Genomic DNA, 15216 nt, shown 5'->3' on the forward strand with positions numbered 1-15216 from the left:
TTTTAACAGAAAACTGTTAAACAGAGCATCTTCTGCGTAAGAATGAGAGATATGGATCACTTTCACTTTCGCTCTTGGATAGGGAAACCTTTACGCACAGACATCAATTAGTCTATAAATAATTAATTGCGTTTGTTAAGCGCAAATATTTGTTTTAAAACTATTTCTAAATTCAGTTCTAATTTCCAGCAAACGAATAAATGAACAATAATAACCAAGTGTTCAAAAACCCACACACAAAAGTTATATCCTAAAACACATGCTGTGCCCCATAAGGTCTAAAACCTGACAGGTGGGCAAATCTAAGCTTGTTTTTAATAAAACAAATGTAAATATGGATATAATAAATAATACTGCTAATAATAATAACATTATACAAAAGCAAATTGTTATGAATGAACTGAAAAAGCCTCCCGAGATGAAGAAGACATAAAAGCATTGATTTTTTCATAATAATGTAGGCTAGAAAATAGTATGTTTTGTAATATTTTAATCCTTTATATTTATATTCTATATCTATTCTTATTATATCCTATATATATCCTTAATATAAAATTTTTTTTCATATGTAAAGATATTTGCCTATTGCTCTCTTGTGTGTATTAAGCAGTGCGTAAGCGAGGCGAAACTCTGCGCTGGAGTTTAGACCGGGTTTGTTTTGGTCCAATGAAAAATCTATTATAGTTTCTCAAAATAGCGACGCGCCAGCGGTCCGCCTCAGAATGCCTTCCTTTTTAGACCAGAACGACTATGGGCGCACAAATGAGCGCTAATGCATTTGCTATTTAAACAGCGTAGCGCAACGCCTCAAAACGACTCTTGCGTCAAGCTGAAACTTCTAAAAGACTATTGCGTCACGCCTTGCGCCACATTGCGCCAGGTGTATTATAGGGCCCAAAATGTCATCATAACGATCTAACGTGGAGATCCTAATGTGGAGATCCCAATAAGATCTAACTGTATTGTGCATTTACACTGTGGCCATACTCATCAATTTAAACACACCAAAAACAACATTAACATTATTGCAGCCATTATAAAAAGGTCATTCCCAGGCACTAGACTTTTCTGTCAGAATATTCGAGTGTCAGAATGTTGTGGGACTGCTGTACAGGAATTATTTTTAAGGATTATAGATTTAGCGGTTTTTATTTTAGTGGGTTTTCTTAAAAGCATGATGGTAAAACACGAACGCTGTTACGAATGTATTAAAAAAAAAAAAAAAACTAATTTGCAGATCTTCTAACATCCGGGTGCAGCTATGCTGCCGTTGTGGTTGGTGTATTCTGGGATATTTTCTTGGTTTTAAGTGTGGTCCTGAAGAATCTCAATTCGAAGGGCTATCAATCCCTTCCCCTTAGCCATACACCATCAAGCTAAAGAGAATTGGGAAACCCCTACCCCTTTACGTGAACGTGCAAGATGAGGCATAGGGGTAAGGGCCAAGGGGTAGAATTGGGATTGGGCCAAAGTCTGTCTGTTACAAACAAGCAGTTTACAACTCCTCTCTAAATTACAAGCTACAAGTTACAAGCTAACAGAAAAAAAAAAGTTTCAAATCAGCTTTCTGGCAAAGTTTTCAATGACAAAGTATCTAGCTTAAGAAGATTCTCTCAAAGTTTCAAACATACCAGAAAGCTCCTAAATTTTTGCATAAACATTTAGGGTTCTTTCAATATTACAAACACACATCTACAATAATCATAGCCTACAGGAGTATTGTGAGAGCGGTTTTATGTTTTTCTCGAATGTTATTTCTCAAAACATATGGCATTATTTGCTTCAATGTTTGTCTTTTGCTGTACAAATATATACAAATCTTGTAAGAAAAAAAATCGAAAGAACCATTCAGATTAAATTTAATTTCAATCTTCTGGAGGGACTGAATTTAACAATCTACGCTGCATTGTTAATCACATATTCTACAACAATACAATCTATATACATTGTTCATGTTTTTTCTTTTTAATGTTACAAATTGTTTAGAATGATGAAGCAACATACAGTAGCCACAAATGTTTTGACTTTCAGAACATCCAGCAATCATTCGGGACTGTTTTATTACTCAATGGGAACGTTAGCTATATAGTAAATATGGCCACTGTCTTATTGTGACATTATATCGTTATGATAACATTATATATGCCTTAAGTGATGTGATCTTGTTATCTCATTATATCGTTATGATAACATAATATATGCCTTCAGTGATTTCCTGAAGATAAATACCAAAAACATAACAGCTGTAATAAGCAGTCACGATTGTCTGAACTCATATGAAGTGAGAGATCGCGATGACAAATGATGACATGTGCGGATGCTGTAGTGCTGTCCCAATTCTTGGGGGTAAATTTTGAAGCCCTTCCCTTTCACACCCGGTTTAAAGGGCCAAGGAGAAAGGGGAGGGGGAACAAAAATAGAATTTATTTATTTATTTTTGCTCAGAAGGAGCGTCAAACAGTTTGATTTCCTCAGCTGTGTGTTTGTGGGCTGGTAAAGCAGTATAGATCATCAGCTGTCATTATTGGAGATCAAGAGACAGTGAATCACACATAAACTTCAGTGCTTCAGGAAAGTTGCTGTTCAACATTTTGGTCCCTTTATTAATCACAATTCCAAGCAACAGAACCACCATGATCATGAAATCACCAGCTCTACATACCACTTTGCTAGACAAATAAATGATAAATAATCATTAAAAAATAATGGTAATAATAAAAAAACTCACAAAGCGTAGTCAAAGAAAAAGCAGGCAGTGAATTCATCGAAATACCAAAATAAAGCAAGTGCCGTAACATTTGTGTGATGGCTGCTTTTCAGTCAAACATTCAAAAATTGGTCTTCAAAACACGTCTCAGCAGTCGAGAAACAATTATCACAGTCAAGTGACAGGTTTCGTGCAAAACTTTTGGATTTACAGTTAAATTCACTAGCTTTTATCACACTGGAAAATGCAGATGGCCGGTGTCTGAAAGCTGGAGGAGTTTGAAAAGCTTCTCAACCAAATTCTGGTTTAGAAACACGATGTGTTCAGTTGCCAGTGCTTTTATTTTTCAGGTCACAATGCAGAAACACAATGTTCCTGATATGCATCTTGTACATGATTTGATGGCAGACCTTTTTTTTTTCTTTTTGTAAGTATGGCACTTCAAATAAATAAAAAAATGCAAGAGGATTTACAAATACGTACACATATTTCAGGAGTGAATCTCACAAAGAAATGTCAAAAACTAAAATAAATACTTAAATAAATTTAAATAAAATATATATTTATATATTTTTTATTTTATTTTATAAAGCAATGCTATTTTAAAGATTTTTTTCTCTTTCATTAACAATTAGGCAATCAATGCTCATAAAATATCTATTTTCCTATTATCTAATAGTAAATAACTATTTGTGAAATTCACCCTTGGAGGTAACAAACTTATACAACCCAGGCTTATTGTGATTACATACCCCTATATACATTTCTGGAGGTTGCCAAATACATCCCAGTTTTTGTTTGACAGACCGAGCGATTATCCCCACTCACCACCTTCCCTAAACCCAACTGACAGTTTTCAAAAGCAATCCAGAAAAAGAAAAGCCCTTGTGACTTTTTTTTACCACGTTTTCAGATTTTACCACATTCTCACTGTTATTTAGTTATTTATTTTATCTTGCTCTTGTTTTTAGCCCCTTTCACACATACCGACCTTTCAGGAAAATCACCGGCAATTTTCCGAATGGGATCATGTGTGAACGAGCCCTTCTTGAAAATACAGGTAAATTTTTCTGCAATTTTCCGGAAAGAGAAGTTGTAACATTACTATTAACTTGCTGGAATGCTGCTATGTGTGAACGCAGAAAGAAAATTGCCGGAAAGAGTGCGTTTATGTTTAGAACGCGCTGAAGTGAGACGTCTACTTTAGCCAATCAGAACACTCAGACGCATTCACAGCCGAAATGTTTATGAAAATAAAAGCCTTTGAATATTTCTCTAGACACATTTAGCAGCTAGTTGTTAGTCAGATCCAGCCTGATCTCACAAGAAAACGTAAGTATTTTACGTTTTGCCAGTTTAGTGGCTAATTCGCACGTAAATGTACGATTTTAAAAAAGAGGCGTGGCACCTAACTCCACCCCTAAACCCAACCGTCATTGGGGATGAGCCAAATCATGCTCATATGTACAAATTAGATCATACGATTTCATACGAATTAGCCACTAAATCAAAAAGTTGCGAATTGCCGTGAGATTGTGTTGTCAGATCACGTTTCTATGTTCCTTCTTAACACCAACTGTGTAAAAAAAATTATCGATAACAATACAATAGTCGATATCGATTTGTTTACCTTCAAGCTCTGCTTTACTTGCTTGACCTGTGTGCACGTGAAGCAGCCGGTGAGTGCCAGCACACACACATATTATGTACATCTCGACATGTGAAAGTGTTCCTCCAAGTTTTCATCAATGATGTTCGCAATACTCATCCAACCACAGAATTTGTAATGTGTAATCATTCAGCTGCGATTTGAGCCTTTGGATGTCTCTGGGACAAAGCAGCCGCATGAATGCTAATGCTTTAAATAAAAAAGAAACCATCAACAAAAGCCCGACCTCTTCTATGTGTACAAATATAAGCGCAGCTGTTCAGAGCTCATTCCTGGTTAATGATGTCAGAATTTATCAGTATTTTGGAATGGATGTGCGAATGATCTTTTACAGAAAAGTTCCAGAACGTCCGTGTTTGTGTGAACAGAGCTTTTTTTAAAATTTACCGGTAAAGTTGTTTTGGAAAATTTCCAGATTTGTACCGGCAACACTACGTGAAAGAGGCTTTTGTCTTTCCTGCTTTCTGGAACCGTTCTTCACCGGTCTGGCCTAACCCTAACCTAGTCGTCTGTGTCCAGGCCCGGATTGGCTAATCGGGAGAACCGGGAGAATTCCCGGTGGGCCAGTCCGTTTTTTGGCCGCGAGGGCCGGTGTCCCTAGCTGCTTGCACTCTCAGCAGTTGCACTTTTTAAATTTATTTGTTTATTTGACCATAACCTCACTCTTTTTAACCATTATTTTGCCGCAGCTTCGCTCTTCTCGCAGCCCCGTGAGCTAAATGCAGCCCACAGGTTAATGATAATCTTCATTAACCTGCGGGCTGCACCCCATTTCACCCCAAACAGCGGCACCTTACTGAATATTAATTAATATTAATGAGTATTACACCTGCTCAATGAAAATCAGATGATTTACTACATTAATAAATCTTAACTTTTAATTTTAACATAACTTGATCAGAAATCTAAAATGGAAAGAAAAAGAGAAGGGTAAAAAGTAGAAATCAATAGGAGCAGATAACATAGCAGCACTTAAAAGCGCTATCGTGGCCTAGTGGTTAGCACGTTACGCATAAACGCAGCCGACCCGAGTTCGAGCCTCACCAGAGTAAAATATGTGTTAAGACATAAAATACTGTTTGGGTTACTTATGTAGGAATACATTTTTTTTTGTGTGTGTGTGTGTGACGACTGTTACAAAGGACTGGATATCTATAAAGAATTAATGTTCTCATATTTATGAAAAACATTTGAAGTTCTAAAGCAGCTGAAAAAGACGAAAAAGACGTGTTAGTGTCATTTGAAACTGAATTGGAAATTATGTTATTTTAATATTGAGGTGGGCCGGTCTAAGGCTTGAAACTCCAGAGCTAAAAAGGATGCCCACTCCGGCCCAGTCTGTGTAAATTTGCTGATGTATGCTTCGAGTTCTGGACAAACTGGTAACGTCAACATGGAGATAATCGGTCAGCTGGTAAGTGTGAAAATGAGACGGCGTCACACTGTTAGTGTTCTTTTTAAAGATGAAATTCGTCCGTACGTTCATTTGGCTGCATAATTCACGATCTCCAGAAATGTATACAGGGTAAAATTTTCAGAATTGAGCCTATGTTGAACATATAAAGTGCAAATGACAAACAGAAAATACTTTTTTCAGAAGATACATTTTTACTCTTCAACGTTCACTGCCCACATCAAGAAACCAAAATGGCAACACCTATTATTTATAACACTAAAAGAAAAGACAAGAAACATCAACAAAAGAAACATTACCCTAAAACGTCCATCTTTTGAACCTCTTTATGCTGGTTTGTAGGCGAGCGGTGAGTGTGTTTGTGTGTGTTTTATGAGAAAGCAGGCAGAGTGAAAACGCACCAAAGGAAGGAACCACAAAAAAACTCATCATCAGAATAACAAAAATATCCGTTCTCACGTTTCTCTGCAAATTCACTTTTAAGCTTTTTGTTGTTGTTATTTCTCTTTAAATCTGTACAGAGCTCAGGGAAAGTCTATTTGGTGATTCCCAGCCGGCATGTAGAAAGAAGCTTTTTTTTTTTAATCTCTCTTTTTTTTTGTTCTTTACATTGATGGGTAACATTCAAGGCGCAGAGCTAAAAAGGAAAAGGACTGTACAAGATCACTTCACGGTCCAGGATACACGCTCGGATGCTGGACATTGACAGAAGAAGAAAGAAATGGCAAATAACATTTTATTTATACAGTATTTTACAGCGTTCCCGTTGCTGAAGGACGAGATGAGATGTCGTTCTGAGGAGGAAGAGAAGATTGTTTCTCTTGTTTTCCTGCGTTCAGAAGCCGTTCAGACTCTCCAGTGCCACTTCATAACAGAATTTGTACTGCTCCTGAACACAAAAACAACCAGCAGAGAAACATCACGAGCGGTTCAAAGCAGACGACGCTCAGGGGAGATTTCCCTCATAACCCCTGCATTAATAATGCAATAACATCATTATACAGTCGCTTTTATTAAAGGAGAAACATCTGCTAATAATGGAGGAATAGCCCCATCAGCTTATTGTTGACAAACACTTTCTAACTTCTCACATCTGGCCAACATGTTTCCATTATACACTACCTGACAAAAGTCTTGTCGATTATTCAAGTTTTAGGAACAACAGATAATAACTTGACTTCTAGTTGATCATTTGGTATCAAAAGTGGCTTATATGAAAGGCAAAGGCCTCTAGATTATGCTTATTTTACCAAAATAAAATATGATCATGTCTTGATTTATAATTTTTGGTAACGCTTTCTTTTACAACCCGCAAAGTACCGCGTAAGTACAGTGAAATTACAGTGTACTTTTCTGTACGTACTGTGTAAGTATAATGAACGTATGTGTAGGTATGAGGGAACAAACCGTAATGCTTGGGTAAAAAGGGGGTAACAACCAGATGTTCATCACAAAAATTACCGCGTAAGTACAGTGAAATAACGGTGTACTTTTCTGTACCTATAGTGTAAGTATAAATAACGTTTACGTAAGTATAAGGGAACAAACTGTAATGCTCGGGTAATAAGGGGGTAACAACCAGATATTTAGCATGAAAGGTACCGCTTAAGTACAGTGAAATAACGGTGCACTTTTCTTTAAATTGCAAAAGAACAAACCATAATGTTTGCGTAAAAGGGGAGTAACAATAAGATATACATCACGCAAAGAAGTATATTAAGTTTACAATGTACATTTCTTCAAGTATTGTATACATATAAAGAATTATGCAAGGATGGTGACAACCTATTGCTATCTGCAAATGTACTGTATATGCACCTGCGTGAGTCCATTAGTACTCTTATTCAGTGCTTGGGTTTTATATGGGGTGTTTAATGAATAAAAGGTTTACAACCTGTGAAATTATGAACGCTTATTGTATACTGTATGTATTTTAAATCTGCAATTCAATATCAAATATATTTCCATACACTACTTACCTTATGTTTACTCGTCGATCTCACCAAAGCCATCAATGTCTCCATAACTCACTATCAACAAATAACTTTGCATGACATAGGCCTACTGTCAGGGTTCAATGCAGATTAAAACAGGCTCGCATCTTTACTGCTGTTGCACAGGGGGGCTAACTGTTGCATTTCAGTAAATGTATAGCTGATGCTTTATAGAAAAATCTAGTAATTTGGTCTTCAATCAATAAAAACTGCTGCTGTAGTTTACTCTGTTCTTAGTGTTCAAGTATACACTAGTATGTTAAAGTTCAGCTTCTTCCCTCTTTGTTCCCTGTAGTTAAAGGGTAAATACAGTATTTGTTCCTCCCTTGTTCCCTGTACTTACAGGGTAAATACCACATTTGAGGGTTGTAAATTAAAGTGAAGCTTTGTTCCTCTCTTGTTACCTCCTTGTTCCCTGTACTTACAGGGTAAATACCACATTTGAGGGTTGTAAATTAAAGTGAAGCTTTGTTCCTCTCTTGTTACCTCCTTGTTCCCTGTACTTACAGGGTAAATACCACATTTGAGGGTTGTAAATTAAAGTGAAGCTTTGTTCCTCTCTTGTTACCTCCTTGTTACCTGTACTTACAGGGTAAATACCACATTTGAGGGTTGTAAATTAAAGTGAAGCTTTGTTCCTCTCTTGTTACCTGTAGTTAAAGGGTAAATACAACATTTGTTCCCCCCTTGTTCCCTTTAGTTTACAATGTAAAATCTTGAAGGCAGTGAAATAAATATACAAACACACAATATATTTCTTCTTTACTTTGTAACCTTTATTTTAATAAATAAGCATTTTAAAAGACTTCATATTAATCAAACATTGTCTTGTCTATCATTGCCTATACTCATTCATTTTCTCTTCGGCTTTGTCCTTTTGTTAATCTGGGGTCGCCACAGTGGAATAAACCACCATCTTATCCAGCATATGTTTTACGCAGTGGATGCCCTTCCAGCTGCAACCCATCTCTGGGAAACATCCATACACACCCACTCACACACATTCACTACGGACAATTTAGCCTACCCAATTCACCTGTACCGCATGTCTTTGGACTGTGAGGGAAACCGGAGCACCCAGAGGAAACCCACGCGAACGCAGGGAGAACTCCATGCAGAAACCTTCTTGATGTGAGGAAACAGCACTACCTACTGTGCCACCGTGTTGCCACCCAGCTGCAACCCATCACTGGGAAACATCCATACATACTCATTCACACACATACACTACGGACAATTTTACCTTACCCAATGTCACCACATATTTTTGGACTTGTGGGAGCACCCGGAGGAAACCCACGCTAACATGGGGAGAACATGCAAACTCCACACAGAAATGCCAACTGACCCAGCCGAGGCTCGAACCAGCGACCTTCTTGCTGTGAGGCGATTGTGCTACCCACTGCGCCTGCCTATACTCAAACAGCAAAATAACACATTATTTCCTTCCCCCTTTTTTTCTGGCATCTCTTGCTTGGCTTCCTCTTCTGCTCTTCTCAGCTTCCACTGAGGACTCTGATGGTGAGTGGCTGATGAAATCCCATGGGTCTTGCTGCTCTGCATTTATATAAAATATATAAACAGACAGAAAGGCTTTTAGTAAGCTATAGACATGTTTATTTTCCTGTTTAATGTGTGTGTAGTGGTTGTCCAACAATTTCACACACTAAACATTTACAGATACCATACACACACTATACATTACTATCAAACAAAGGTACTATCATCAGATCATATGGGAGATTGTGATCATTTATAGTGATAATAATTAAAGCGCAGAGGGGAAAAGGCTTAAATAGTAGGCTACTGTGCTAAAGTCCTAGGCAAACGTTACTAGTAATTGGGTGGGGGGGGTATTGATATATCAAACTGGCATGCTACAGAAAATATCAATTTACATTTCCAAACATTAATTTTGTCATAAACTTTGCTGTAATTAACGTATAAAGGGAGAAAATCGTCTGCACAGTCAGTATGACAACAGCCACAGAGATCTGACCTGCTCATCATCCAGTCTTTCTGGAATGACATGAATAAACTAAATCCATAGGAACTTTGGCAACATTTCTAAGATGTGCAAAGTAAACGACAGTAAACATTGGTAAATATTCGCTGCTGGCCGTTTAGATTCGGCCATGAACTAACGTTAATGTTACGCTAAAAACAAATGAAACAAAATAAATATAATCTGGTTAATGCACAATTTCTAATCGTAACAATAGCCTTATTTACTGACAACGATTTACTCACATGTGTTACATGGTGACAAGACGGAGCAATTCCAAACGTCCCAAAAGTCTGAGCAAAACCTCGTGGCGTGCTGCTGCAGTTTGATTCGGATCTTTAGAGGCTTCTTGATTCACAACTCGTTTGAATCAACGAATCAGTAGGCGCGTACCTGAAGTGATACAATATCGCGAGATGGATTCAAATGCACACGGAGCTGTCTGTTGTTCTCGCGATGTTTTGATGTCACACTGATCGGTTTGTTGAAGACGAATCGATTCAACTCTCCGTCCTCCATTCCCAGAATTTCCTGTTCACGGCAGTACAAGGACGGCAGCGCGAGGTAAATAAAACAAGTATTTTTATGACGTTATGCACATAGAAGTGTTTGTTTAGGTTTTTGTTTATATCTGATGTTTGTACCTATTTTTAACAATTACACCCTTTTCACAACACTGTTATGACGCGTTTAACGATCATCAGGATCTAAAATCCTTGAGTTTTTTATATGATTTTTTTATAAAATAACATATATTTGTATTTACGTATGTATTATATAATATGATTACATGTGCGAGGTGTTTCAAACAGTGTCTATGGTCATGAGTAAATTAGAAGTTATTCTCTCTTCTTGCTGGCGTTATCAGTTTCACACTATTTTTTTTATTTTTCTAATTGTCGAGACAACACCATCGTAAAGTTTTCATTTTATTTGAGCAAAGAAGATTGTAAAAAAATGTGTTGTACTTTCCCATTCACTGTGCTGAAATGTAAAAAGGGTCCATAACAGTACATCAACCATATTATGTTATCTTTCACTTTATTTAGGACTAATGATGGGTTAAGACATGTACTTTAATCAAAAACTAACCTTAGGGGTAGTTAACCCAAACGTTACATTTACTTACCATTTAATGAGTGACACAGAATTTAAATATGTACACTGAACTGCAAATAATCTTTACTTCAAAGTCTATACTGCCTGCACATATATTTAAGCCTTTTCCCCTCTGCGCTTTAATTATTATCACTATAAATGATCACAATCTCCCATATGATCTGATGATAGTACTTTTGTTTGATAGTAATGTATAGTGTCTGTATGGTATCTGTAAATGTTTAGTGTGTGAAATTGTTGGACAACCACTACAAACACATTAAACAGGAAAATAAACATGTCTATAGCTTACTAAAAGCCTTTCTGTCTGTTTATATATTTTATATAAATGCAGAGCAGCAAGACCCATGGGATTTCATCAGCCACTCACCATCAGAGTCCTCAGTGGAAGCTGAGAAGAGCAGAAGAGGAAGCCAAGCAAGAGATGCCAGAAAAAAAGGGGGAAGGAAATAATGTGTTATTTTGCTGTTTGAGTATAGGCAGGCGCAGTGGGTAGCACAATCGCCTCACAGCAAGAAGGTCGCTGGTTCGAGCCTCGGCTGGGTCAGTTGGCATTTCTGTGTGGAGTTTGCATGTTCTCCCCATGTTAGCGTGGGTTTCCTCCGGGTGCTCCCACAAGTCCAAAAATATGTGGTGACATTGGGTAAGGTAAAATTGTCCGTAGTGTATGTGTGTGAATGAGTATGTATGGATGTTTCCCAGTGATGGGTTGCAGCTGGGTGGCAACACGGTGGCACAGTAGGTAGTGCTGTTTCCTCACATCAAGAAGGTTTCTGCATGGAGTTCTCCCTGCGTTCGCGTGGGTTTCCTCCGGGTGCTCCGGTTTCCCTCACAGTCCAAAGACATGCGGTACAGGTGAATTGGGTAGGCTAAATTGTCCGTAGTGAATGTGTGTGAGTGGGTGTGTATGGATGTTTCCCAGAGATGGGTTGCAGCTGGAAGGGCATCCACTGCGTAAAACATATGCTGGATAAGATGGTGGTTTATTCCACTGTGGCGACCCCAGATTAACAAAAGGACAAAGCCGAAGAGAAAATGAATGAGTATAGGCAATGATAGACAAGACAATGTTTGATTAATATGAAGTCTTTTAAAATGCTTATTTATTAAAATAAAGGTTACAAAGTAAAGAAGAAATATATTGTGTGTTTGTATATTTATTTCACTGCCTTCAAGATTTTACATTGTAAACTAAAGGGAACAAGGGGGGAACAAATGTTGTATTTACCCTTTAACTACAGGTAACAAGAGAGGAACAAAGCTTCACTTTAATTTACAACCCTCAAATGTGGTATTTACCCTGTAAGTACAGGTAACAAGGAGGTAACAAGAGAGGAACAAAGCTTCACTTTAATTTACAACCCTCAAATGTGGTATTTACCCTGTAAGTACAGGGAACAAGGAGGTAACAAGAGAGGAACAAAGCTTCACTTTAATTTACAACCCTCAAATGTGGTATTTACCCTGTAAGTACAGGGAACAAGGAGGTAACAAGAGAGGAACAAAGCTTCACTTTAATTTACAACCCTCAAATGTGGTATTTACCCTGTAAGTACAGGTAACAAGGAGGTAACAAGAGAGGAACAAAGCTTCACTTTAATATACAACCCTCAAATGTGGTATTTACCCTGTAAGTACAGGTAACAAGGAGGGAACAAATACTGTATTTACCCTTTAACTACAGGGAACAAAGAGGGAAGAAGCTGAACTTTAACATACTAGTGTATACTTGAACACTAAGAACAGAGTAAACTACAGCAGCAGTTTTTATTGATTGAAGACCAAATTACTAGATTTTTCTATAAAGCATCAGCTATACATTTACTGAAATGCAACAGTTAGCCCCCCTGTGCAACAGCAGTAAAGATGCGAGCCTGTTTTAATCTGCATTGAACCCTGACAGTAGGCCTATGTCATGCAATGTTATTTGTTGATAGTGAGTTATGGAGACATTGATGGCTTTGGTGAGATCGACGAGTAAACATAAGGTAAGTAGTGTATGGAAATATATTTGATATTGAATTGCAGATTTAAAATACATACAGTATACAATAAGCGTTCATAATTTCACAGGTTGTAAACCTTTTATTCATTAAACACCCCATATAAAACCCAAGCACTGAATAAGAGTACTAATGGACTCACGCAGGTGCATATACAGTACATTTGCAGATAGCAATAGGTTGTCACCATCCTTGCATAATTCTTTATATGTATACAATACTTGAAGAAATGTACATTGTAAACTTAATATACTTCTTTGCGTGATGTATATCTTATTGTTACTCCCCTTTTACGCAAACATTATGGTTTGTTCTTTTGCAATTTAAAGAAAAGTGCACCGTTATTTAACTGTACTTAAGCGGTACCTTTCATGCTAAATATCTGGTTGTTACCCCCTTATTACCCGAGCATTACAGTTTGTTCCCTTATACTTACGTAAACGTTATTTATACTTACACTATAGGTACAGAAAAGTACACCGTTATTTCACTGTACTTACGCGGTAATTTTTGTGATGAACATCTGGTTGTTACCCCCTTTTTACCCAAGCATTACGGTTTGTTCCCTCATACCTACACATACGTTCATTATACTTACACAGTACGTACAGAAAAGTACACTGTAATTTCACTGTACTTACGCGGTACTTTGCGGGTTGTAAAAGAAAGCGTTACCTAATTTTTTTATTAGGACAGTGAGTAAGGTCTGACTTTGTTTAGACAAAGGTCCTGTCTATTAACATAAATAATGTACAGTATAGAATACAGAGTCATGGTGTAGTGAAAAAAAAGAGTTAATATTGTGTATGAGTCCCATGAGCTTGGAGGACTGCATCCACACATCTCTGCAATGACTTAAATAACTTATTAATAAAGTCATCTGGAATGGCAAAGAAAGCGTTCTTGCAGGACTCCCAGAGTTCATCAAGATTCTTTGGATTCATCTTCAATGCCTTCTCCATCTTACCCCAGACATGCTAAATAATGTTCATGTCTGGTGACTGGGCTGGCCAAGTATGCAGCTCCTTGACCTTCTTTGCTTTCAGGATCCTTGATGTGGAGGCTTAAGTATGAGGAGCGCTATCCTGTAATGTAATGGGCAGCACAAATGTTTTGATACCTCAGGCTGTTGATGTTGCCATCCACTCTGCAGATCTCATGCACACCCCCATACTGAATGTTAACCCAAACCATGCTTTTTCCTTCACCAAACTTGACTGATTTCAATGAAAATCCTGGGTCTATGATGGTTCCAATAGGTCTTCTGCAGTGTTTGTGATGATTGGTATGCAGCTCAACAGATGATTATTCAGAAAAATCTACCTTCTGCCACTTTTCCAAGTGATCAACTAGAAGTTTTTTCTATTATTTGTTGCCATTACAACTATTACTTTAGGTTTTTGTTTTCATTAATTTACTAGTTTAAGCTCACCCACCAGTGTGGAGCACACTCAGAAATGCACAATGTTTTCCAAGTAAGAAGTGCTTCTTGAGTTTTTTTATTGGGACAACTTAATTGTATTATGTTCAATCCACTAAAAAAAATAAAATAAAAAATTCAAACAATTAAGTGACCAATTTGTTTTGAGACAACATAAAGAAATTGTTGTGTGGAAACCAGCATTTTTTGTTTTACAAAGTGCGTCACCTACAAGTGGTTTGTCATGCCCACTCACCCGTGTGAAACACACTAATAATAAAAGCCGAATGGAATGTTTTCACTCGATTGAATGAGTGTTATCAGTGGTTGTCAGCTGATAGATATGGGTTAGTAGGGGCCTTCTGCACCTGGTCAGAAGGCTGTCATCATTTACCCACATGGTTAATCATAAATCATATATGGCTGTGGCCGGAAGTTAGCGAGAATTATTCATATTATTTATTAAATGTAATACTACCCCGACTCTAAACCCAACCATCACAGTAATGTAAAAACAGATCTGGATCTGGAGTCTTCTTTATTACTGGCCCATATCTAACAGCCGCTCATGCGCTGAAACAAGAGTAAAGGTATTTTCTGTTACTTTTATGACACGAGGTGTCGACATGCAGTGTATAATATGATGATGAACTGATTTTGACTGAGTATGGCTTTAAAGCAGAAAGTAGCGATAGAGACAGGTAGGTAAGACTTACATTAAAACAACCATTTTTTTTAGAATGTACATGTTTAATCGTCCTTTTTCTATAACTATTTTATTTTTTTTTTTAGAAAGATAAAGTGTTAATGAAAAAGTGTCTGGTACACACACGGAGAGGACAGAGTGTGTCCAACAAGTGCAATACAGATTCAAATATAATGTTA

At 37.3% G+C, this 15216-nt stretch overlaps 1 protein-coding gene across 50 annotated transcripts in view; it reads right to left on the reverse strand.

Annotated features, from left to right (window-relative positions):
- Window positions 1–5495: 5495 nt before the first annotated feature.
- The window catches only part of ptprt (protein tyrosine phosphatase receptor type T), a 519289-nt gene continuing 509568 nt past the window's right edge, over window positions 5496–15216 (reverse strand). For 45 of the 50 annotated variants that reach the window (XM_073954669.1, XM_073954668.1, XM_073954667.1 and 42 more), the window contains one exon: window positions 5496–6679. In XM_073954669.1, the coding sequence (XP_073810770.1) occupies window positions 6626–6679 (54 nt within the window). In that variant the 3' untranslated portion in view covers window positions 5496–6625. Of the gene's footprint in view, window positions 6680–11981; window positions 13997–15216 lie in introns of those variants that run through there. The other 5 variants (XM_073954666.1, XM_073954657.1, XM_073954644.1 and 2 more) reach the window with 2 other exon arrangements.

The sequence above is a fragment of the Danio rerio genome, chromosome 6 (genome assembly GCF_049306965.1).
Source record: "Danio rerio strain Tuebingen ecotype United States chromosome 6, GRCz12tu, whole genome shotgun sequence".
Classification (NCBI taxonomy): Eukaryota; Metazoa; Chordata; class Actinopteri; order Cypriniformes; family Danionidae; genus Danio; species Danio rerio.